Consider the following 26,006-nt stretch of genomic DNA (forward strand, 5'->3'; position numbering starts at 1 on the left):
TCTCGGAAGGTCTATCTTTCTCTTTACCTCCCTCCCCCGTGCCTTTTTTTCACCTCTCTCTCTCCTTTCCTTTCTCTATTTGCCCCCCCCTTCCTTTTCCTCTCAGGAAGTCAAGGATCCGTGCCTCCGAGCCTTGCCCAGTGACAGTGACAGGAGAGGGGGGAGGGCACACTAACATGGGCCCCTGCTGCGGCCTCCACAGCCTTGGCCCGGAGCAAGAGCAGACGAAGAAGAGAGAGAGACAGAGAGAGAGAGAGTGGGGGGGGGGCAAGAGAGAGAAGGGATAAAGGAGAGGAGGAGGGGGCTGGCTAACGAGCGGAGCCACAGAAGGTGTGTGTACCGGAGCGTGAGGAAGAGGTTGGGACAGCACAGGCCCATGGAGATGACTGGGAAGCTAATGCTATGTTACTGAGATGCTAACGGCATGCCTGGGCCCAGTGCCCAGCGTCCACACTCATCACAGCAGCCCACAGCCAACCACAGGAGACAGGCCGGCTCCACAGGCCTGAGATTACTTGTGACATGTCTTTTGGGTGTCAGTTGAGACTTCTTTAACAGTGGAGAGCCCGCCGTGTGACTCACCACTGGAGATCCTGTTACAGCGAGTCACACAAATCGAATGTGGCGTCGAAGGTGAGGTAAATTATCGCCGGAGACGGAAAAATAACAGCGGTGTCCACCTGAGGTATTTGGAGGACGTTTCACCCGTCCCCCCCAACCCCTCAGTTTAATGTTGTGCTGGAAGGTTCTAAGGTTGCTTGGTTTCCCCCTGTGGGAGGACGCTCTGAAATACCCTATGAAGAATAGAAGAATCCTATGTACAGCCGTGGCCAAAAGTATTGGGAGTGACATTTATTTTGTGTTTGCAAAACTTGCTGGGCCTTGTCATAAAATGACTGCTAACATAATTTTTGTAAGTCATATCATCAGCACAGGGGAAAGTATGAATTAGTTCTAGCCAGGTGAAATCACTCTATCTTTCTGATTGGATTTTAAGAGTAGATTGACTGCTGTAAAAGATGGGACTATTTGCTTATATTGAACATTTTCTCCCCCCAAAAGTTTAACAAAATATGAAATGTGCCTTATTGAATTCTATGGAAAGGTGTAACACGTGAAAACATTTTCCTCAAATACTGAACCAGCAAACTTTACAAAACACAACATTTGTACTTGCCAAAACATATGGCCACACAACTATAGGTAAAATGGTCATTGTTATAGACATTTGGTTTCTGAAGTAATGAATAAAATTATGCTTTAATTGCAATGGGAATGAAATATCCATAATTCTATAATCGGGAATTCAACATTGTGCCTTCAATTATTACAGCAAGTCAGCCAATTGGAGACATCCGTCTGTCCATCTGTCTCTCCCATTGTTTAACCCAACATTGTTTGATTCTGCCCAGGATTTCCTCAATGACCTTTAATGTTTACAGTGATCTCCTGTTGACCTTTAGACCTCGTCCTCGGGGCCAACAGATGCACCGGGCACACAGGCTGCGAGGATAATGAATAAGCCATCGGGGTCACGATGTGCCACGGGTCCCTGACCCCTGACCCCTTCGGTAAGACGGGGGCCCCAAAGTTGCGTTTGCGGTTAGGACTGGGGTCATTGTTATGACATCCTACAGTAAGTCTGTGATCTGAAGCGACAATCGTCAGTCTCAACCCCCCAGTCCCATCTCGATGAGTTCAAACGCCACCATACTACTGAACTAAGCGGTCCATGAGTCGTTTTATTCAATGAAAGAACGATAGTGCATGACGGGATAGAAATAAATGAGGAAAGGGGAAAAGAACGCAAGTACAGTGTTTGCATTCATGCATGGCAAAGGGCCTTAACGCAGGAGCTTGGCTTCGATTCCGGCCTGGGTAGTTTTCTTGCGTGTCTTACCCTCTTTTCTCTCCCTGGTTTCCTGTCTCTCTCTCTCTCCAACTGTCTTGATGAAAATAAAGGCCATCAAAAATATCTGGAGAAAACAGAAGAGCAGGAGACATCAAGTGTTAAGGGAAGAGTTGTGGCGTGGTCTCCTCTACCCGAGGCTCAGTCATGTGACTCACACAGCTGGCTTCCTTCCTCCTACTAGGGGAGGCTGGTTCTACGTCTGTCAGCAGGTGAGTGACGCCCGAGGCCGCTACGCGACTCCAAGTCTTGGAGGTAGAGCAGGAGATGAAGCCGGGAGTTGCTGTTTACCCTCCAGAATAGAAGAAGTATCTGAAAAGGAACACCTGCTCTGGCAGCTGAACCATCTCACCTTCACCTCACCCAACCTGCCTCCACAGAGCTCCACCCTCCCTCCTACTGATCCTCTGACCATGCAGCCTAAGGGCTTGGTGTGTGTGTGTGTGTGTTGTCGGTGGTTGTAAAGAGCCTTTGTGTCTCTTCATTATGACATCATGGCTGTGACAGAAGCTGGAGACGATGCCTGAGGTTTCCGACTGAAGCACTCCACTTCAGCTGTGTGTGTGTGTGTGTGTGTCTCACCCCAGGCTATAGGAGTCCTCCTGCACTTTGTGGAGGAAAGTCAAACCGTCAGAGACAATAACAAAACCTTACCACCAGCAATATAAAGCAGAGGGCGAGAGAGAGAGAGAGAGAGAGAGAGAGAGAGAGAGAGAGAGAGAGAGAGAGAGAGAGAAAGAGAAAGAAAGAGAGACAGAGATGAGAAGATGAGTGGTACAGTAAGTAGCTGGGGGTCAAAGGTCGACCTCCTCCCTGCAGGTCTTGGTGCTGAGAGGCCTGTGTTGCATCATGGGAAACCTTGGCATGTCCTCCTGATCTAGCCCCTGACCAGATGAGACCTTCCCTGTGGCTGCACACACACACGCTCACACTGGCACCATGGTCCTTTGTGTATGAGGAGCCATTGTTCCCAAGGCAAGGCGGTTTTTGAGAGAGTTCTAGAACATTCCAAGGGCAGGACAGTAGACTCTACTGTAGCAGCACTGTTTCTGTACAGAAGCTCACCAGGGTTTTTTTTCTTCTTATGGTGACACTTTACAAGGTGCTGGGAAACACACCACTTACAGTAGACACACACACATACACACACACACAGGGAGATTGACAGGCTGTTTCAGTGAGTTGGTGAACCTGTCACCCAGAGTGTGTCTAATAAGAGACAGGTCTTAATCTCCCCGACTAATCAGCTCATAACAGTGCCCACTCAAGACCCTGTGGCACCCAGACGGCCACCCTCCTTTAATACTAACGCCTTACCTGTGTGTGGCTGGGAGTGTGTGTGTGGCTGGGAGTGTGTGTGTGCGAGCGGGAGCGTGTGTGTGTGTGTGTGCTGGCTCGAGTCGTATCAGGGTCAGGGTGACACTCAGCAGGAGTGACAGCGGCTCTTTAGGAGTGTCATCACTCCTACTGATCACAGAGAGGGGCTGGAGCCCCCCCACACACACACACACACGATAACCCAACTGAGTGAAAGAAAAAGATAACCTAGACCCACACCCACACACACTCCTGACACATTAAGAAGGGGGTGCCACTAAGTATTATCCAGGTATGTGTTTATTGAGTAGCGTGAGAGGGCAGACTGATAGAGAGCACAGCAGAGGGCAACATACAGTACAGCACACTATGGGAGCACAGCTCCTCATCACTACAGCCAGACTACACCTGGGTGTTCCCTCTAGTCCCAGTCCTCCCAGCACTAACACTCAGGCACACCTCCTGGGCTGAGGGATCCACCACATCATCCAGTGGGAGGGACAAACCGATAGGGAAAGGGTTTGATTGGCCTGAGGGTGAGTGATTGACAGGGTGGCCGTTGGCATGGTGGGATGGATCAGGAGGTGACATCTTAATAAGTCATACAAGGAATGCAGTGATTTAGACACAGTGGACATGGCAAGGTAAATGTGTAAACATCCATTATTTATTATTATTATTTTTGTTCTTACTTTAAATATCATACATTTTAAACTCTTACATTCACAGGGGAAAGAAAAAAAGATTTTACAGTAGGCCCTACAGTGAATTTCTCCATATAAAAAAACACAACTATCTTTACTAGAACATGTACAATCCCTAAAAGCAAAATCTCAGGCAAAACCAGTTAAAATGTATTAAATCTATTTCTGGGAATGGATCGAATAAAACTCCTATATTTCAGCCATTGCTCAATCACTTGGTTGGCACATAAAGGGGGCTGGCAGTAAATCGGTTTCAGGACTATCAGTCTTATTGCTGGATGATAAACAGTATATTCTACCATTAGTGCATCCAACATCTTTTGTCTCAATACAAAAATACTTGAATATACAGAACACCTTCGTTGTGGGCCTATTGGCATCTCTTGGCATAGGTGGCAAACACAGTGCAAGGGTGTGGCAATATTACATATTACACACAAGGCTGTTAGTCACACTCAGAAAACAGCTTCAGTGTGTTTGTGTTCAGTTTCAGAACGGCTAATCAACTCTTTAGAAATTCTATGGACTGGAAATATAACGTCACTTTGTCACTAGTGGATGTTACTGTACCTCTCCAGCTTAGTCAGGTGATTTAGTGCACAACTTCAAGCAGCAAAATGTAAAAACAACCAGGCCTTAGTGAACCAGCACTAACCCACTCCCCCATCTGTGTTTCAGTGGACTGCACACCAGGGGAGTAGGCTGAACCTCCACACCAAGGAGGAGATCCACGAGGAGGAGTATCGTGCAAGATAAGCAAGCAAATGCCCTGAAAAACCTTCACAAATGAGAAATAAATTCTTCAAAAAGTCTTTGTACAGTTTGCTCGTTGCCAGTATCCAAGGGAAGTACAGGGGACCGTCGCCATGGATTTGTCACCATGGGGAACGGTTTGGGTGTCTCCGGAGGACTGTTATCAGGTTGGCAGATGAGTTATGGGATAGGCATGGGGTTGGGTATGGACATATGTCTGTTTGTCTGTCTGTCCATCTGTGTGTGTGTATGTGCGTGTGTGCGCATGTTTCCGTTTCCGGACCTCCAACAGATTGTTCCTGCTTCTCTCCACCGTCCCACAATGCACTGGTGCTCATTTGGGCCAGTCCACTCTGGCGAAGAACGGGTGTGACTTGATGTCCTCTGCTCCTGCCACGCCCGCCCCCAGCCTCTCCACCGAGTTATACTGGAGCAGCTGTACACAGGCAGACACAAGCACGGTGAATCCACACAGTAGACTGAGCTGAGGCACTGACTCTACTGTAGGAGCTGAGGCACTGACTCTACTGTAGGAGCTGAGGCACTGACTCTACTGTAGGAGCTGAGGCACTGACTCTACTGTAGGAGCTGAGGCACTGACTCTACTGTAGGAGCTGAGGCACTGACTCTACTGTAGGAGCTGAGGCACTGACTCTACTGTAGGAGCTGAGGCACTGACTCTACTGCAGGAGCTGAGGCACTGACTCTACTGCAGGAGCTGAGGCACTGACTCTACTGCAGGAGCTGAGGCACTTACTCTATTGCAGGAGCTGAGGCACTGACTCTACTGCAGGAGCTGAGGTAATGACTCTACTGCAGGAGCTGAGGTAATGACTCTACTGCAGGAGCTGAGGCACTTACTCTACTGTAGGAGCTGAGGCACTTACTCTACTGTAGGAGCTGAGGCACTGACTCTATTGTAGGAGCTGAGGCACTGACTCTACTGCAGGAGCTGAGGCACTGACTCTACTGCAGGAGCTGAGGCACTGACTCTACTGCAGGAGCTGAGGCACTGACTCTACTGCAGGAGCTGAGGCACTTACTCTATTGTAGGAGCTGAGGCACTGACTCTACTGTACACACTGGAGCAGAGTCGGGGACAATCAAGCAGAGGATGGGGTGGGTAAATACTAATCAGCATTATGCCAGGTCCTGCCGTGTTTACATCGACTGAGGGGCCTGCTGTTAACATTCAATTGACTCCTTATGAGATATTGGTGAACAGAACAGAACATGCTGACCTGCTGTAGCAGTGACCTGGCCTCCTCCGATACAAACTCAGGTATGCTGAGGGCAGTGTGACGACTGATCCCTGCCGGGTGACACTGCAGCAGAGACTGGAGACACACACACACAGACACACGTTACACACAAGCACAACAGTCACAACAGAAAAGACAGGAACTCAATTCGACCCATGGCGACGCCTTCCACAAGCGCCAGGTGAACAGTTCATCCAGTGGCACATTAAAGACACAGCTGGGTATTCAGACGGGGGGTCAGGATGCTGCAGGGAGCTGTCACACAGCCAGAGACAGCCACGGTATCCAGGCCAGTGAGAGGGCCGGTGGGACTGTCTAAATACTGGAGAGGAGGCCGAAACACCTGCGAAAACACGGGTCCCAGCAGCGTTGGTATCAGTGTGATTTCACTGCTGTTGCTCTTCCCTGGGACCTGCCCCTGTGATGGAAATGACCTGTTGTTGTTCACCCAGAGGAGCGCTGACGAGAGGGCTGGGTGGGAAGGAGACTAACAGCTAGGGTGACGGAGAGAGAGACAGACAGAGACAAAGAGAGATACACAGAATGAAACAGAGAGAGAGAGAGAGAGAGAGAGAGAGAGAGAGAGAGAGAGAGAGAGAGAATGAAACAGAGACAGAGAATGAGAGACAGAGAGAGGCAGACAGAGAGATACACACACAGAGAGAAAGAACGAGAGAGACTGCCTCTGAGTGTGGGGTCATGGACATGTACCATGCTTATAAAAGGGAACAGCTCAAGGCTTATGTAAAATGATGTAAAGTAAGATGATTGAGCAATTAGCTAAAGGATGGTGGAGGAGAGAGAGAGAGAGAGAGAGAGAGAGAGAGAGAGAGAGAGAGAGAGAGAGAGAGAGAGAGAGAGAGAGAGAGAGAGAGAGAGAAAAAAAAAAATGACTGTGCCGTTGAAGACAGACTTCAATTGTGATTGTGTGTATCTGTGTGCCAGGATGGTTCATGTTCGAGCGGTACATGTGCTTTATCCGTTGCTGAGGACAGGTTCAGACACATTGTTTAACTGCAGACATGTGTGTGTGTGTTGTAACAACAAACCCTTGAGCCCAAACCTGAACACTCAGCACATCCCCAACACCGGAGTACAGGCAGGACTCTGAAGAGGGTGTGTGCGTGTGTGTGCGTGTGTGTGCGAGAGCGAGAGAGAGCGAGAGCGAGAGAGAGAGAGATGAGAGGTGGGGGAGAAAACCCCAGCGTTCATCAGTTAGATCAGTTGCTTTCTTTTCCAACACATGCTGCAGGAGATATGGCTCCAGTCCCAGCAACAGTCAAGATCGCTCCGGGCGAGATCTTATCCTGCAAGGATCAAGAGACTGTGTGTGTGTGTGTGGGGGGGGGGGTGTATGTGTGTGTGTCATGTTCATCAAAAGAGACATCTGTAGGGTAGTCTGGTCTCTTCCAGGTAAGTGTGTGTCCTGCAACACATTAAAAGGAACTAACAAGTGTCATTGATGCTTCATCTCCTGATGAGAACCACAAGCAGCTAGGGTGAAAACATGCCCGGCGGCAATCAGTTAGACCTTATTCAAATTTAAAAGACCATTTAAAATGCAGGCTGCGCTCTGCACCTGTAGTGTGTGTGTGTGTGTGTGTGTGTGTGTCTGCACTGAAGCAGAAGTACGTCAAAAAATACAAAATAACAAGGCCATCGTTTGTGCACGTCTGTCATATTTCCCCCAGCGAGAAAACGAGCCATCTTGATGCAGGAAGAGTCCTTCTCCTTCCTCCAGCTGACCCAGAAGCAGCCAAGAAGGCCAGGCTCCCGGAGAGCTGCCCTGCTCCTCACCCTCTCTGCTGATCTGGGGTCAGCTGACCCGGAGCACTGGCTCTCCCCCTCCAGCCCCGAAACGGTGCTCCAGGAGCCAGGAGAGGGGTCCAGGGAGAGTTGACCCATTTGCCCCAGCAGATGGAGCCCCGGCTGGGGGAGAAAGTCACACCGACGCTCCTGGCACTGCTGGAGAACCGTGGAGGGAGACGGGCCGAGCCAAGACATGGCGGACGGACGCGCGCTCTCAAGACCGCTCGCCGGACACACACACACACACACGTCTGTTTGGAGGTGGAGTCGCACACACACACACACACACACACACGCACCCTGGCAGGGCTGAAGAGTGGGACGAAGGTGGGAGCCAAGATCAGCTACACAGTCAGAGACTGACGCGCACACACACACACACTCTCGTAACTTACCTTCCCTGTGAGCAGCTCAAACAAGATGGCCCCCAAACTCCACCAATCACACGCCGCCGTCTCCTCACTGATGCCTCCCACTTCTGCAACAGAGAGTCACGAGAGAGAAAAAAGGAGAGAAGGAAGAAGAGGAGAGAGGTGGGGAAGGGAGGAAAAGATATGTTTAAAACGTCTTCTAGAATAACAAGAATGTGTGTGCAGTATGCAAACCTCTTCAGATGTACCATGGCAGGCAGGTGACAGTACTAGATAGTCGGATTTGCAAATCAAAACCCAGAGTTTAGCACCAAGTCATCTGCTGTAACACAAGCAACACTACAGACCACCCAATGACAACTAGTGTCTGACACTTGATGTGCAACTTTTGAATACTCAATAACGTGGGTATACTTAAAGTGCCTGCATGTACACACACACACACGCACACGCACAGTCGGAGGAGCCGAGTGTGTGTCCCGTAAAGGGGGTCATTTGCATAATAAAAAAGCAGTCAAATTGAGGAAACCGTCTGTGCTGCAACTTCACACCATCTGCATGACCTGACCTTACACACACACACACACACGCTCCTTCAGAAGCCCCAAAACACTTCCACGCAAGCACACAATACACACACCCACGGACACACCGGGAGACACAGCCCCTCTCCACCAGAGGGACACCCGAGTGATCCCTCACTTCACCTCCTCCCTCCCTCCTCCTGCTCTCCCATTCCCTCCCTCGCTCCTGGCTCCCCTGGCTCTTTCCCGCAACCTTGGATCTGCCCATCCAGCCTGTCGTCCAGGACCCCCGGACCAGGCACACTAACGTCTCCTCCCTCTCCCCTCCCCCTCCCCCCCCTCCCTCTCTCCCTCTCTCTCTCTCCCTCTCTCTCTCCCCCCCCTCCCTCTCTCCCTCTCTCTCTCTCCCTCTCTCTCTCTCCCTCTCTCTCTCCCCCCATCTTTCTGTTTGACAGTCTTTCTTGTTTTTCCCACACTTGCATGTCAGCCCCTTCCCTCCTCCCCCCCGCCCTCCCCACTGGAAGACCCCCACGTGAATGTGTAGGTGAACGTGTTCTGTGTCCTTCCTCTAACCCTACTTCTCCCCTCCTTCCTTCCCTCCCACCCACACACCCACCCACCCACCCACCATCCATCTAACCCTCCCTCCAGGCCCCTGGCCCCCGGTGCTCCCCTACCACAGAAGGGGTTAGGGGAGCTGGGACGCACAGCCACAGTGACAGGCAGGTCTGCTAGGGGGGTGGGGGAGAGAAAGGGAGTGAGAAGGGGGAGGGGGAGGGGGAGAGGAGGTGAGGTAGGAGTAGAGGTAGAGGGTACGGCGTTAAAAAGTCTGCCTGTGTGCATGTGGCGAGGGTGTGTGTGTGTGTGCGTGTGTGTACACTCTCTGCCGGGCACCAGATGGCCCCCCATGTGCAGCCCGGCTCCTCCCTCCTCCCTCCAGAGGCGGGTCTGGTAACCCCCGTGGGGGTTACCAGACCGGGGCCCAGGGTCGTGGTCGAGTGTGCCCAGCGACTGGGCTCCTCAGCTGGGGAGAGGCCACAGACAAAAGCCCCGTCTCCTCGCGGAGGCTCCAGGGCCCTGCGCAGCTCTCTTCCAGCCAAGGTTAGAGAGGCCCAGACGAGGCTATGATACTCCCTCGCTCTGGCCGCCCCTAAGGAACAGCCAATGCTACACACACACACACACAAAAACACACAAACACACACGCCGCAGCTAACTGAGCAACCAGTCTTCAGGGCTCCCTATGACCATTGTTTTGACAGCCAAGGAGAGGAGATCGTCATTGAACAGACTAGTGATACCTGCGTGGTTCTGAGCTCCGGGCCTCGCACACACACGCGCACACACACACGTCTCACAGCAAGGTCGATTGTCATCACAATGGATTAATGTCCAAGGAGCTGCAGGGAGAGAACAGTGGAGCTGGCTACACTTCCCTCTCCGTCGGAGCAAGGCGGGGAGAGAGAGAGGGAGAACGAGGGAGCGTGTGAGAGAGAGAACGAGGGAGAGTGCGAGTGTGTGTGTAAGAGAGAGAGAGAGAGAGAGAGAGAGAGAGAGAGAGAGAGAGAGAGAGAGAGAGAGAGAGAGAGAGGGTTGCTAGAGAAGGACAGTGAAGGAGAATGAGTGTGGGAGAACAGGAGGGAGGGATATGAAAAAGACAGAAGATGAGGGAGAAAGAGTGAGCGAGAGAGAGCGAGAGAGAGCGAGAGAGAGCGAGAGAGAGCGAGAGAAAGAGAGGAGAGCAGGAGGGAAACCAGGCTCATCCACAGACCACACGGGTCACTCAACGAGGTTCACATTTCAACACTGCACGCAGCCAGGTGGTCTTCCACTGAAGTTTCATTTGAAATCATCCGCCGGGGGGGGGGGGGGGGGAACGAAACGCTGCCTCACCTCCGCGTCGCTCGCCCCACGCCACCAGTGACTGCGGTAACACCTCCAGCTACAGACACAAACGCGCTTGCGAAGTGAAAAAACAAGATGGTGCAGAGAAAGCAAGGAGCGAAAGAGGCAGCTGTGTTGACAACGCGGCCTTCTGTGGCTTCCTCCGCGGCGAGGGGGGGGGTTCCCCTTTTCCTCGCGCCGTTAAGAAGAGCCCCGTCTCCACACGGCAGGAGAGGAACCTCCTTGCTTCTCCTCTCGCCCGCACACTTCCCCAAAACCAACCGACCGCCTTTGTTCCAAGAGGAAGTGAGGCGAGGCCGAAGGAGGAAGTGCGGCGAGGACAAGGAGAAAGAGAAGATGGGGCGGAAAGGCTGGGGGAACGTTCTCATGCGCGACCGGACCCAACCCAGCTGGTCTGGCGGATCCGATTCTGCCCAGGTCACATGACCCCCATTAGGAGGGTGGGAGAGTGTCTTGCCTAAAATCCATCCTGATACACTTAAGTACTTACAGTAGCGAGGAGGAGCTAAAGGCCGGGCGGTTCTGAGGACTAGAAACACGTCTCCGTTGAACCCTGGAGCTTACTGTTCTCACCTGAAGCCTGACCTCGGAACACTTGTGGGTCCCCCTCCCAAAAAAAGAGGAATCTAATTTGAATGTTGCCGTGACACACAATGGTACCGTTGGTTTGGTGACTGAATCGTTTTTGGCCCTCTTGTCCATTTAATGGGAAGCATCGGCACCTTTTTTTTCCCCTCGCAGCTGAAAAACAACAGCCTGATGTCTGTTCGTTCCAAAAATGCCAAATAAACAAGTGAAAGAGAAAAATAAACAGAAATACGGCCATCGTTCTTTCCGTGCTCCCGCCCATGTTTTCAGGGTGTGTGTGTGTGTGTGTATTGAAAACATGTTGTCCCCTTTTCTTAAAACACACACATACACGCTTGTACACACACACACACACACGCACACGTACACATGCACACACCCTGTCACAGCAGGCTCCCTGAGAGCTCCCTGGCAAACAGTCATAAATCTGTCATCAGGAATGAAGCCATAGCTGGGTTGACCCTGTCTGGGTAAACAACCAATACATAACAAGGGCAGGGGAGACACTAACTAACCTGGGAGAGGGAGCAAGAGTGTGAGAGAGTGCGTGTGTGTTTGCGTGCACGTCGGCATCAAAAAGGACGATATTAAAATCGAGGCAACAGCCTGAACGAGAGTTCGGAGTTAGAAGTCAAGAGGAAGAAAGAGAATGAGAGAGGACAGAGAGAGAGAGAGAGAGAGAGAGAGAGAGAGAGAGAGAGAGAGAGAGAGAGAGAGAGAACATAAAAAGAGGGAGAGTGACAGCATAAGAGTTTGAGAAAAAGAAAGCAGAAAGAGTTTTTTTCTTGTAGAGGCAAGTTAACACCAGGCAGAGCATGACTCCCCCCTCTGGCAACTACAGGGAACTGCACCTACAGTTTGTTCTCAGCCACAACCAGACAGGACTGGCCCATGACACACACACCAGAGGGCTGGCCAAGGCTGAGAGGCCCCTGTAGGTGCCACATCCAAACTGAACTGAACTGAACACCACAGAGTTTAGACCAAATCTACAATAATCGTCTTCTACGGCCAAGAACCACCTCAGGCCATGCATGTAGGGCCATGGTTGAAATATTTGCAATAAATCTTGGTCTTCAAAAGCCTCCTACAATGGCCTTCTCCATACTTAGTCGTCTATGTAACTATTCTGAGAGCAGCATTCGACCCGGACACACTTCCATGTCCAGTTGTAACTGAACTCCCACCCAAGCCGGACTGACTGACCTGAATGACTGACCAGCGACTAGAAACAAACCAACAAACCACTTCTGTGGTCCAGCTGAGCTGTTAGCTTAGCATCATCTGCCTTTAGGTGACCCAGTGGTGACCTGAGGGCCCACCAGAGCCTTGTGACATATGTTTTCTGTTTCCATCTCCATTAGAGGGTTTGACGACAGCTCAGCTGGTTCCAGGGCTTATGTGCATTTAGGATATTAGATGGTTTGGAGAAGTCGCTTTCAGACTTATTACAGCGCCATACGCGTGTGCCACACAAGGATTTGAGCAGTGACTTAGCTCGCATGTGAGAGTGCAGGAGACTGGGAGGGAGTGTGTGTGAGTGAGTAAGGTCCAAGTGTAGCAATAAATCTCTTAAAAGGAACCTTTTCCACTTGTAGTACTAGGGGAGACGCTAATGTTTGTAACCGAATAAATCTGTTTGACAGAACCCCATGTCCTATCTCTCACACACTCACACACACACACACACACTCACACAGGCGTTAAGCTGAGAGGCGATGTGGCGTGGTCGTGGACCTCTAGTAAGGCAGCCGTTTGTTTAGGCAGCCTTTAAACAGCATGCCAGGCCTCCCACAGGCACGCTCAGGCCAGCGCTGGGGTCAACCCGCGGCAGTCTGGCGCCACAGCCCCCTCTACAGGACACCCGCAGAACTACACCCAGAGACTCTGGACACTGCTGCTGGTTGGCTAACCCTTGCACATTTCTCTTACTAAATAAGAAAAGAAAGAAAAGAAAACCAACATAGCAGACTTGGGTTTGTCAACTTAAAAGATAACTCTGTGTGAGGGACAGTGATCGATTTTATTGGACACAATGAACAAAGAGCACTTTTCTTGGCTTGTGGTTGAAGGGGGCACGGTCGTCGACTTCCGCCATCATGCTCAAACCGCTCTGTCACTTTCTCACGTTGTCAGCGTGGGGCTAACCTCCCAGCCTCCACCCCTCAGCCTCCACCCCTCAGCCTCCACCCCTCAGCCTCCACCCCTCAGCCTCCACCCCTCAGCCTCCACCCCTCAGCCTCCACCCCTCAGCCTCCACCCCTCAGCCTCCAGGCAAGCCCCCCCCGTGAGGCTCAGTAGGCCTGCTGCTGACATGGTGCTGGGATGAATGAGGTCTTTGTGGCCCTGGGACTGTGGCCTACTTCTGGCCCTGTGTGTCTGCATACCATTAACCTCCACCGCTTGGACTAACACCGCCGGCCATTTTAGGACCTCGACATGGAGGCACAGGTCTGTATTGACATGGTGTGTTTGGCAGAGATAAGAGTGCGTGTGTGTGTGTGTGTCTCACCTGGTGCACAGTACATGTTGGCGATGGCCTTCCTGTCGTACGACTCCTCCACCTCACTCCAGCTGCAGAAGTATGTGAGTTCCACGTGCCCTGGGGACGAGAGATGTGAGGAGAGAGGGAGAAGAAGACGACAGAGAGACGGATGAAGAAGAAAAAAAAGAAAATGGCCGGTTGGGTTCATTCCAGCCAGCCCTACGACCAGCCAGAGTCAATTCACACACACCATCAAGCTCCGCTACTCTATAGCAGTCAAACATCGCTCCGAAAGTTAGCTCCTTTGCAGATGACTCCCATCTCTCCCTCCCTCTTCACCCTCCTTGCGTCCCCTCCCCTCCCATCCCGGCCACACTCAAAGCTTTTCTAGAACTCGGCCCTGTGCCTGGCGATTACTCCTGTTTAGCTGCTAACGGCTAACGCTATCATTAGGACTAATGGTATCATTAGCTAGCGGGGGCCATTAGCTTGGGCTAGCCAGACTGATGCACTACACTGCACTACGCTGTTGATGGTCCTTCACAACAATAATCACACACCCGGAGACTAACACAGCCACTCAGCTCATTAGCCAAGTGCTGATAACGAGATCGTGAGGGACGATTACGGGGGGAGGAAAACAGAAAAAGGGTAAGGGAGGTAGAGAGAGATGTCTGGTGTTCAGGTAAGGACAAGTGGGACAGCCCTTGTTGCAGAGCCTTGTTCAGGTGGCCGAACGATCTGCCAACATGAGCGGGGAGAGCTTCATTCATGAAAAACCTAACCAAGTCTACACATCAGATTCCACCCATCGGAATTGGTGTCCAATTGGAATCGGCCTACGGTACGTGGCCTTTACTGAACAAATGTGTCCAGCAATTCAAGAAAACCTCCTGGGTCGTGATCATGCAATGTGATGAGGTGGGGGGGGGGGGGGGGGGGGGGGGGGGGACGTTCAGACGGCTGTTTGAGAAGACTGGGCCCCACACCTTTCTGGTTGAGCAGGATGTTGTTGGGGTTGAGGTCGCGACACACCACCCCCTCCTGGTGCAGGCCGTCCAGGGCCAGGACCATCTCCACCGCCCAGCAGCGCACAAACTCCTCCGGGATTCGAACCTGCGTCGCCGCCGCCGCCGCGCACAGCTCATCCAGCGCGGCAAACAGGCGAGAAGCGTCTCGGTCCGCGCCGCCCGGCGCCTCCTCCCGGGACCCCGCCCCCGACCCGGCGGGGATCCCGTTCACGACCCGGTCGGAGCCGATGCTAATCGAGTCCGGGTGGAGGGCCGAGTCTTTGCCCGCGGCAACGTTCAGAACGGCTTCGAGGCTCTCGTTGAGCGCTTCGGCGAAGAGGAAGTCTTTGTTGGAGGCTGTGGGAGGAGCCAATGGCGCGGCGGCGGCGCCGGGGGGAAAGTCCTTATCTGGGCGTTCTGCCTCTCGTCCGAATGGCAGGCCGCAGTCATCCAGCAGAGACGCGCAGGGGGGCCGTCCGTCCACCCAGGAGGGGGCCTCCCCCGCCGGCTCCTCCCCTTCCTCCAGCTCGCAGGGCAGCTGCAGCACGTCGGGCTGGGTGAACTTGGGCGAGGCCTTGTTGGCCTCCAGGGCCGGGCAGCCCCGCGTCGAGGCCAGCACCTCCTCCGGGGCCTCCACAGCCCCGCCCATGACCCCCGGGAGGTTGACCAGGAGGTCAGGGGGCTGGGCCTCGTCCTCCGCCGACGCCTCCTTGAAGGAGATGACAGGCACCGACTCGTCGGAGCCGCCGTCGCTGCCGTCGGGCCCCCACGGCTCCGACGCGTGACCTTTGACCTCGCGGGCCAGCTCCAGGGGCTCCCCGGGGAAGTCGGACTCCGGGTCCGAGGCGGAGAATAGCGAGAGGGGGGGGTTTGAGTCGGGGGAGGGTTTGAGTCGGAGTTCCCCGGCCTCGGGGCCGGCCGCCTCGCCGGCGCTGTCCTTGCTGTCGATGCGGAAGAACTCCATGGGCGTGCGTTTGGACTGGTCCAGGGAGAGCGGGGCGGCGGGGGACGGCAGGGGGCTGAACACCTCAACGTGGTCCGGCGGGTCGCCGTGGGGCCGACGGGTGTCGTCGCTGCCGCCGCCCTCAGTGAAGAAGAGCAGCTCCTGCGCGCTGATCGGCGACAGGCTGTCGTTGCTGAGCGGCGAGCGCGTCCGGGACGACGTGGTCGTGGTCGCCGTGGCCACGGTCACCTCCAACGACGACGCCTCCTGCCCCGTCGAGACGCCCCCCTCCCCATCGTCCCCCTCCCTCTCCTCGCCTCCCCCCTCCTGCGGCTCGGGCTCCACCTTCTCCTGCTCGTACTCGTTGCAAAGCGTCAGGTAGCTGTTGGTGCACTCCTCCTCGGAGGTGGCTCCGGAGTCCTGGCTGTTCGCCACCCCGGGCGGGAGGCCACTTTGCGGGGGTAATGCCAAGAGGGCCTCCCTGACCCTCTGGAGCCCCGAACCAGAACCAGAGCCGGACCCGGAGCTGGCGGAATCCAAGCCCAGCTGAGAGGCGCCACGCAGGGGGGAGTGGACCGCCGTGGTGTGGCTCTTCTGGATGAAGGGGATGTCGAAGCTGTCCTCCGGGGTGGAGCTCCTCAGGAACTTCCCGATGTGAGACCACAGCTTCCCCCCTGGGCAGAGAGACACGGAGCAGCACGTCAGCTTGATATGTAATCATGATACCATCGGCATTTCTCAAGTGTCTGTTGGCAGACAACCTAGCACCTCGAGATACACAACAGACAACGAAAATGTTCTCAATTTTCTTTCACACAACGTCTCACAACCACACACACACACACACAGGCAGCTGTGGGACTGAGCGATTGTGCGACAGCATCTGTTGTGCGAGATGAGGATGAATAGGAGTGGCACGGCGATGGTAATGATGGCAGGGCCAGCCTGATCACTTAGAGAGGGAAAACATCCACATGTTGTACCGGCGAATGTCACTCAGGTCATTGCCTCTGCCTGTCTGTCTGTCTTTCAAATCGATCTGTCTGTCCGTCTGCCCGTCCATCTGACTGACTCTGTCTGTCTGTCTGTCTGTCTGTCTGTCTGTCTGTCTGGAACAAGGCCAGAGCCAGGGAATCTTAGCACCCAAATGACTACAATAACAATCCTTTCGACTCTGTCTCTATTACACACACACACACATCCAAGCACCGCACACACGCACACACACAAGGAAAGAAGGAGTCCCAGGTGTTAGCATAGCTAATGAAGCGTAGCGCCACCTGGTATTCAGAATAATGACCTGTGACACACACCTATCTCTATCAAACATCTGTCTACTACAAGGGCAGGGAGGGGGAGAGAGGGAGGGTGGGTGGGTGGGTGGGTGGGGAGGAAGAGGAGGGGGTAAAAAAGAAAAGATTTTAAACATTGGAGAGGAGAGTGTGAGAGGCATCCGTACAGGGGACGACCCAGATGAAGGGAGAGGTGGACGGGGAGGAGAGGTGGGGAGGGTGGGGGCAGAGAGAGAGGGTGGACAGACACACAGGGAGCCTCCGGGCGGGCGGGAGGGGGGGGGGGGGTCTCCCGCTGAGGGAGGGAGGAGAGCTCGTACCCTCGGCGTACTGGAGCAGCAGGAAGACGGTGTCCTCGGAGACGACGAACTTCCTCAGCCTCACCATGTGGGGCACGGAGTGAGGCATGATGGTCCGCTTGGTCCTCCCACACTCGCTGCTCTTCCTCAGGCCCTGGGGGAGCGGGGGGGGGGGGGGGGGGTTAGGGACACGGGGGAGGTGAGGGAGGAAGATCGAGGGGAAAGTGAGGAGGGGAGTGGAAAGAGGGGGAAGAAAGGGTGAGAGAAGGAAGAGAGGTGGTGAGAAGTAGGCCAGGCGACATTAGAGGGGTCGACAGCGGAGGGAAAGATGAAGGAGAAACGCGACATTAACATCAGCAAGCCCCACGTTCTCCCTGCCAACCCGACCCAAGCTGCCTAAGTATCCATCAAGCCACATACAGCGGGCGACGCATAAACACATACACAAATCAATCCGTCTCGGTTATTTTCGAAGACCTCGGAAGGTAGTGGAGTGTGCGTGTGCATATGTGTGTGTTTGTGTGTGTGAGTGTGCCCGCGCTCTGCGTTGGCATCTGGCACACGTGGGGTGAGCAGGAGAGCTGACAGCGACAGAACCATTAGAATCAATTACGCAGGTCACACACACACACACAAACACACACATGGGGCCTTATGGCAGCCAATGCACACACACACACACACAAACACATCAACACTTACTTTGAGAATAAACGTCTCCTGTGTCCTCTTGTCCATGACCAGAAGAACCTGGGAAGATACGGCAGGCCCATAAACTGGCAGATGATACAGGAGATAATACAGAGACGATACAGGCACTAGGACCCAGCAGGACACCATCTCACCCCCGGTTGTCTACGTATGTGTAACGTTGGTGTTGGTCAACTTCTCTCCTCCCTCCCTCCCACCCTCCCTCTTCATTCCCTCCTCCTTCAACTCCCCTTTTCTCTCTGACATCTCCATTCCTCTCGCTCTCTCTCTCAGGGGAGAGCTACAGCATATGCGGGTGTGTGTGTGTGTGTGTATGTGTGTAACAGATCAAGAATCACTGTGCATCTGGGCGTGTGTGTGTGTGTATCAGATCAAGAATCACTGTGCATCTGGGTGTGTGTGTGTGTGTGTGTGTGCCTGTGTGACCCTGAGTGGGCCCCAAACAGGTGCAGGCTAAATGGATATGAATGGAGTTGTGAGTAAACAGAGAGCCAGCGCTAGCCAGGACGCTAATATAATTAAGGCACCAACATCAGGGGTGGGGGAGGAGAGGGGGGGAGGGAGGGAGCGCGAGGCACAGGGGTGAGGAGCTCTCCCCAGCTGTCCCCTCTGTCCCCCATTAAAAGTGGAAAGAAGGAGGTGGAGGAGAGGACTCTGTGGTTGAGTGTCTGATACACGGAGCGCTGCCGTCTGCTGGGAAAGGGAACTGACACGCAGGCCACCGGTCGTAGTTCTTCAGGCCGCTGACTTGTGTCTACATTCATTACCTTTTCCATTGTGTGGAACTACAACATCCAGCAGTGTGCGCTGCCCTGTGTCAATATTCCCTCAGTGTTATCTTGTGCGGGGCCGGTGTGTGTCGTGTCGAGCATCATTGATTCAGTGCTGCGAGTGTTGATGTCCGATCTGCCTTGCCAAGTCATTTCATGCTCCGGTGGCGAGCTACTTTGTCGACAGCTGTTTGAGAGGAACGGTGACCTGAGCTGACCTTGTGACACCCCCCTTACGACCCAACAAATACACTTAGACACACACACACACACACACACACACGCGAGCAGGCACACACGGAGCATGTCAATATCTTGTCTAACCTTGTCGATAACACCCAGGACTCTGTAGGCTGTCAGCTCCTCCGCTGGACTCTGCTGTCCCCCCCTGCTGGTGGGAGCAGAGCACTGCTGCCCCATCGCCTGACATAAGCAAACAGGACACTTCACCTCATTCAATTCAACAAATAGTGACTGAAATAGAATGATAATGTCATTTTCACTCGATTTCTTCTCCTCTCGAGGTTGGCGATGGGCGGACGTTTATTTCAAGTCTAACGACTCGTGACATACTCTGTCAAAATAACGATCGTTGTTTTTCCCCTTTTTAAAATTGTTTGTATAACTGGTAGCCAATAGGATTGTCTGTAGATACTCACCACTGCCTGCATTGACCCTTGACCCATGCTGCTTCTCAGGTGCTGGCTTGATATCTGCTCGGCACGCATCAAGTACTCAGCGGTCCGCCTCTTGACCGCTTCACGCCTCGTGGGGCTGGCCTCGCCTGGTGGGGGGGGGGGGTGAAGAGGGGAGACATGAGGAGAGAGCAAGGAAGAGAGGAGGGAGCGAAGAAGGGAGGAAAGATAGATTGAGGGGTGGGGGAGATGAAGGAGTAGAGGGGGGGGGGACTCAAAAGTAGGGACAGATAAGTGTCGTAGAGAAACACTAGAAAGAGAGAGAGAGAGAGAGAGAGAGAGAGAGAGAGAGAGAGAGAGAGAGAGAGAGAGAGAGCGAGAGAGAGCGAGCGAGAGAGACTTCCACGACCTTTCTACCTTGCACGCCCTGCAGAAGCAGGTCCACCCCACTGCGGTAGCAGGAAAACGCAGCCTGGTAATCCTGCTCCTCTTCCTTCCGCACGGCCAATCGGATGCGCTCGCTGGCCCGGTCCAGGTAATCGGGCTTTGCGTCCTTAGCGTTGACGCTAGCTCTCTTCAGGCTGCCGGGGAACAGCTGCGATCTGGCGGGCCGGCTGACCTCGGGAACTGGAGTTGGGACTGGGACTGGGGCTGAGACTAAGGCTGGGCCGCGGAGGCGATCACGCAGGGAGGGCAGGAGGGGACTGCTGCTGAGGGTGGCGCCCCCGGGAGGCGGTGGCTGGTTTGGCGAGGTGCGTCCCGAGGCCATGCCATCGTCCAGCTCAGCCGGGGAGTCTGTGTCCACAGCCAGGGAGGTCAGGTCGCTGTCACTGGACCGACCTGGAGGGAGGGAGGGAGGGAGGGAGGGAGGGAGGGAGGGAGGGAGGGAGGGAGGGAGGGAGGGAGGGAGGGAGGGAGGGAGGGAGGGAGGGAGGGAGGGAGGGAGGGAGGGAGGGAGGGAGGGAGGGAGGGAGGGAGGGAGGGAGGGAGGGAGGGAGGGAGGGAGGGAGGGAGGGAGGGAGGGAGGGAGGGAGGGAGGGAGGGAGGGAGGGAGGGAGGGAGGGAGGTGAGATACAAACAGGAAGAGAAACCAGCAGACAGGACTACACACAGGCCGACAGACACACTTACCTCCATACTCAGACTGACTGGTCACAGTCAAATCGTCGGCCCCACTGATATCTCTCTGAACTGAGGGGGGAGAGATACACAAAGCTCACATATTCAGCCCATATTCCTTCCACTTGAGATTACAGGACAGATAGTACTGCCAGCGTCGTCTCCGCCTACCTTCAGAGCTGCAGTCTATTAAGCTTTCAGCCAGGAAGTCTGAGAAGGGTTCGGCTGGACCAATTAGCTCAGAGCTGTCCTGGACCTCCCCTCCCTAAAATGAAAATGGCATTCAATCAGATCTGCAGATCCGTGTGTGTGTGTGTGTGTATGTGCGTATGTGTGTGTGTGTTACCTTGAAAAAGTCCTGGATGTGCTGACTGCTATAAAGAGCAGGGATGTTGGCAGAGAACTGTAGAAGATCCTCAGAACACTGTCTCCTCTCCTCGATCACTGTGTCTTCAAAACGACCTACACACACACACACACACACACACAAACACGTGTTTGTAGACATGACGTTAAAATGATCATCTGTCATAATATCAGCATCATATATTTGCAACCTATGTTACAGGTTGCCGAGAACCTTACCAAAGACCTTAGCCTTGGCAAAGGGAGGGAAGAGCTCTGATTGGCTGCAGAGATTCCTGTGGAGCTGCCAGAGGTCCCGGTGAAGCTTCCGGAAATCACTATACCTCTTCCAGACTGTTATCTGGGAAGGAAAAGAAAAAAAATGAGAAATTAGACGGCAAACCTTCACTCATGGCATTGGAAACATCCAGAAATCCTAAGACAAGGCCTCCAACCCGAAAACCCCACTTCCAGTTTCCCACCCATCCCCCGAGGTAAACAGTTGATGGATGTAAAGGACATGAGACCAGGCCCCACTCTGAGAGAGGAGCACTGTAAGAATGAGCGGGTGTCTTCCCAGACCTCTGCGCCTCTCACACTCAGTAATTGGTATCATGCCTGTTGTATTAGGCCTGGATTCAGGCCCGAGCATGAATCATGGCCCCATTCTCTGTGCGTGTGGTTTTTTCGGTGTGTGTGTGTGTGTGTTCTTATTCAAACGCGTCCGCCGTCTCCAACATCTCGACATACGATGCACAAACCTTTCGAATCCTAAACTGTTTGTTGTCACGTACATCGTCTGAGAACGAAAACATCGGTCTCACTGAAGCGGTATCATACTATATATGCATAATTAACCGTGGCCCGACTACGACATATCACAGCCCCTCCTCCGTCCTCTGTTCTGCCGCACATAGATTCTGTCACATAGATGACGCCAGATTAATACACAATCCTGATAGTCACCATGGTAACAACCCGGGGTCACTAAGGTCCCCATGAGAACCACATCTAACAATGTAGGGGATTGACCCTGAACGCAAGAGGACCACACATGGACATTGTACAATAAGTCCCAATGCATTTAAGCTTGCTGTCTGTTCTAACTCTAAAAGCTCTGGTCACAGCGTCGAGGGATCTCCTTCCAGCGCCTCGCTTTTCCCCGCCCCCCTCTTCAAAACCAACGAGTCATACGTCATATTTGACAAACATCAAAAGGTTCATACCTCCTGGACATCTTCTGGGTTCTTTCTGGAGATGATCTGTGGGTGGGAGGAAGTGTGGGGGGGGGGAGGGAGAGGGGAGAGGGAGATGAAGCAAGAAAGAGAGAGATCGCCATCAGCAACAGATTCTTCAGCCTACCATCCCCATTACCCATCCACACACTGCAACATGCCCCTGCAAAGCTCCGGACCTAAAATGGTGGCCAGGTCGGCTGTGCGCGCTCCCCTAAGGGCTCAGTTGCCGCCTCGGACGAGTCCTTGTACGTCTATGAGTCCTGAATGAGACAGTCAGAGTGAGTGAGGAGGAGAAGGAGGAGGAGACACTGTCCCACAATGAGGGCATTCTACTGGCCTGGAGTGCTGGTGGTGGAGGGTGGTGGTTTAGTGCAGACGTCACCACCACCGTCCAAGACCTCGACTAGAAGTCCACGCGGGCACTCAGGGAGGCACGCACGCCCACAGCATATATTACATTCGGTCGTATTTGGTGTTCCATTTCTTTTGACTTAACAGGGGAGAACCAATCCGAGTGAGGCAGTTTTGGTTCCCTGCTTAGAAGTGTCTTGTCCCAGGGAGCTAGTGTGTAGATTTGTGTGTGTACACTACAACAATACACTATTGTAACACTTTAACAATGCTATTGTTACACTGTAACACTGTAACAATGCTACAGTTACACCCATAACAAAATAAAGGAGGTGGGTGTAAAGAACTCAAACATAATAATCAATATGCCTTCACAGTAACTTTAATTGAACTCCTATCTAAGCAACAGGAGGTGACATACTCTTACTACAAGTTCCATTTTTGCTCTGCTATTTTACATGCATACCTCATATTCCCAATATTAGGCTATGAGAGGACAAACCTTGTTGTGACGATTTACAATGAGTGTACAATATAGCCTACTGTAGCAATATAACAAAAAAAAAACTAAATGAAACTAACAAGCACTGCTGCTGTTACTGAATGTTCCCTTCATTTTCATCCTTCAGCTGACTAGACAAGACAACATTCAGCTTCTGGGATTTCACCGACTTAAGCACTGTAGCACTGGGACAAGTTCAGTTCTGATGCCAAGTGGCATCTCAGTTGATATTTGAGCCAGCAGACTCTCCTTTGAGTTACCCAGCAAGCAAACATTACCTAGCTAACTAACTGAATACGAATCCATAGCCAAGTATCTAGCAAACTGGCTATTGTCGCAAGCAAAGTCAAGATTGTGTCAAGTCAGGACAATTGAGAACCAGGATTTGCCGGGTCAAGCTGCACATCAACATTGCTGGAAGTGATGTAACATTAAGAGGATATCTATCGCAGACGACTAGTTGTGACTGTGTTGTAGCATTAGCCAAAGCTTCACTATTGTATTGATTTAGTTGGGTAGACAAGCATCGTTCGTTGTAAAATAATAGCCAATCAGCAAGCTATCTGGATTGTTTTTATATGTGTGATGTCAGCCATTCTCGTAGCATGACAATCATACAACAGTGACTGTTCGGCTAACGTAACTGTGGGTACCTAGCGTATGAGCTACAGTAGGCTAGGCTACCCGTTTGCTTGACTCTTAATATACTAGCACTAGATAGTCATCTGGCTCAACCTGCAGACTTACCCTTGCAGTGACTTTATACACAGTGTAACCTTTCTGGTGCTTTTTTGGGTCCGTAACAGTGTAAAACCGAGCAAGTTCCCCTCTTTCTCGCTGCGATATCATTCTGATTGAAACATAGCCATTAGCTAGCCTGCTTTCAATCTTGGTCTAGTAGGAGTAAACAGTCGCACATCCGCCGCTTTCTAGCTGTCTATGGGTGCGTGAGTCGCTAGTAGCTACGGAGGAAGTCCCGCCTCTGTACACAAATAGCTAAATCAGCCAATCACATGGCAGCAACACAATGGATTTAGGCATGTCAGAGCATAGACATATGTGTCAGAGCCCGTCTACAGGCATTAGTGATGTGCATCTCCATCACTGAGGACGATGCGATACACATCTCGATAAACTGCCAACGATCCGAAATATTTAAGATACATGAAAGCAATTACTAATGCGATACGACACGATTCACCCATATTGCGATGCAGTGCGATTCGACACAATGCAATTCAACGAGAAGCGATGCGAAAAAAATATGATGCTATTTAATATGGTACATAATGATGTATTTCTTTGTCAGACAGCAAATCATAAATTAACTAAAAAAGTGAACGTTTTACCTCACATAGCCTTTTAAACAAAGTCTCTGACAAAATAAAAAATAAAATCAGGCCTGGACCAGGCCTTAAACCAGTCCTTCTTTCCTGTTGTATGTGTTTTCTGAATGTAAAAAAGGGTTACTACTGGCAGTCACAAGCTGTTGTAAACACTGTCATAACATCTCACACACTAAACTGAAATCATACGTCCTATTTAAGGTTTTTCTCAATGACTCAGCTATCTCTCGGCTTACTTTCCTGTGTCTTACGCAACAACGATTTGTTTCTCGGAGAATAGCTTCCTATTCTTGCTAGGGGTACCGGTGGAACCCCTGACTGTACCCATAGGTGAATCCGAGGGGGAGGCAGACGTCTCAACACAAATACCATGTAGCCCCTTTAGGTGACTGCCTAAATTAGCCGTGCTGCTATAAAGTACACAGGCAGCACGGCTCATTTAGGTAGACTAAAATAAGTAGTAGTATAATAAGCCAGAAACGTTTTGTTTTAATTTGTAATAAACAGTCAACCTTATATGCATCCCTGCTTGTCTTGTGCATAAAATGTGAATACATCTGAAATTGACATTGGGTGGGTATTTTTTACTGTTAGTTGCATTTTTACACCACTTAAGATGAAAAAATTATATTGTGACGGTACGTAACAGACGTAGCCACGCTATATCATAGCAAGGTATTGTTCGCCGCTCGCTGGGTTCGAATGGTCGACTTCTCCCATGCCAAGCGCGACCAACTACGCCAACGAAAAACTAGCTCCTTGTTGACGCGGTGGCCAACTACATACCTGAGGAGTGAGTTTCACGGTTTTCACACGTTACACGTGACTAAATGGGTAATAGTATGCAGATGCTCCACATACACATAAAAAAGTTAGATGGAGATGCAGCTTGATGCCCATGGTTTAATGGGAGGTCCAACAAGCTCATGCTAGGTGGCATGAGCTTGATTACCTCAGCTTGTCGAAGTGTCCCTGCACGTGTGCGCGTATGAGTGTGCGTGTGGAAGTGAGAGTACATAGGAGCTGTGCGCTCTGTCTGGTCATGTGACTGAGGGATCAGGCGTATTATGCACTCCTGTATCAACAGACAAGAGAAACTGACACTGCCTACCTACATTATTTTAAAGTGAGTCTCTTTGACTTTTGAGGAAATGGGCCATTTAATGGATTTAAAATGTGTATTTTTTTATGGACAATGCAACCATATTCGGAACCTGACCTGTACACACAATCCTCTGTTATCAAAAACATATTTACATTTCAAAGCATCATTAATACATGTATTATTACATTTAGTGTCAAATAACGTACAATCATTAATAACAACATTTGGTTAAATTGGTTTGTTATTCTTGCATATAACAAAAAGAAAATCTGTTGGCCGCAAAGTACACAGACTATTTTAGCAAGATATAATCTGGTTTCCCATCATTTTAAATCCAAGCAGATCTAGATTTTATGAAAAATAACATGGCAGTGTAATATAATTTTAACAGAGCGCTCTGTTAAGTACTTTACGGTACTGAATAAATAATTAATATAAATCCGGCATCCTGACTATTTGAGCATACAGTTTCTTAAGAATTCTTCCACTACAGCAGCCTGCTGTAGCAAGATGCCTAGCCCCTTTATGAAAACTTGCCGTATGCAAAGTACACACTACTCTAAAAGTCTACCTACCTACACCTATACTGTACTTCAGTTATTAGACCATCCACAACCCATAAGAACCAAGTAGGGTACAATTGTATGGATTCAAATGAGAATAGTTTAGAAGTATAGTTGAAAAATAACCATTCAAAAGCCTTAATATAACAA

At 51.7% G+C, this 26,006-nt stretch overlaps 1 protein-coding gene across 2 annotated transcripts; it reads right to left on the reverse strand.

The window, feature by feature from the left end:
• Positions 1-3,871: 3,871 nt before the first annotated feature.
• rps6kc1 (ribosomal protein S6 kinase B1) lies at positions 3,872-23,791 on the reverse strand. Of its 2 annotated transcripts, none has more exons than XM_084700292.1 (16): positions 23,590-23,788; positions 21,978-22,013; positions 20,992-21,112; positions 20,753-20,868; positions 20,578-20,671; positions 20,419-20,478; positions 19,705-20,127; positions 19,312-19,436; positions 18,977-19,075; positions 17,874-17,921; positions 17,193-17,325; positions 14,617-16,254; positions 13,655-13,744; positions 8,150-8,232; positions 5,925-6,020; positions 3,872-5,119 (listed from the first exon to the last, which is right to left on the reverse strand). In XM_084700292.1, the coding sequence occupies exons 1-16, from the start codon at positions 23,689-23,691 to the stop codon at positions 5,018-5,020; spliced, it is 3,366 nt and encodes a 1,121-aa protein (XP_084556418.1). In that variant the 5' UTR covers positions 23,692-23,788; the 3' UTR covers positions 3,872-5,017. The 2 variants fall into 2 exon arrangements, 1 of the variants encoding a protein (XP_084556418.1); XR_014758484.1 differs by having other exon boundaries at positions 5,067-5,119; positions 5,925-8,063; positions 23,590-23,791.
• Between the last annotated feature and the right edge of the window lie 2,215 nt (positions 23,792-26,006).

Source organism: Hypomesus nipponensis, chromosome 6, assembly GCF_054491055.1.
Source record: "Hypomesus nipponensis isolate SF chromosome 6, ASM5449105v1, whole genome shotgun sequence".
Lineage (NCBI taxonomy): Eukaryota > Metazoa > Chordata > Actinopteri > Osmeriformes > Osmeridae > Hypomesus > Hypomesus nipponensis.

What these genes read in the sequence shown, in the direction of transcription:
- rps6kc1 (XM_084700292.1), bottom strand. Translation starts at nt 23,691, where the DNA reads ATGATATCGCAGCGAGAAAGAGGGGAACTTGCTCGGTTTTACACTGTT. An exon ending in GCTGCTCCAGTACGCCGAGG is followed by an intron (nt 16,255 to 17,192) that starts GTACGAGCTCTC and finishes CTCTCTGCCCAG; the next exon opens with GGGGGAAGCTGTGGTCTCAC. An exon ending in CCAGGTCACTGCTACAGCAG is followed by an intron (nt 5,120 to 5,924) that starts GTCAGCATGTTC and finishes GCCTGTGTACAG; the next exon opens with CTGCTCCAGTATAACTCGGT.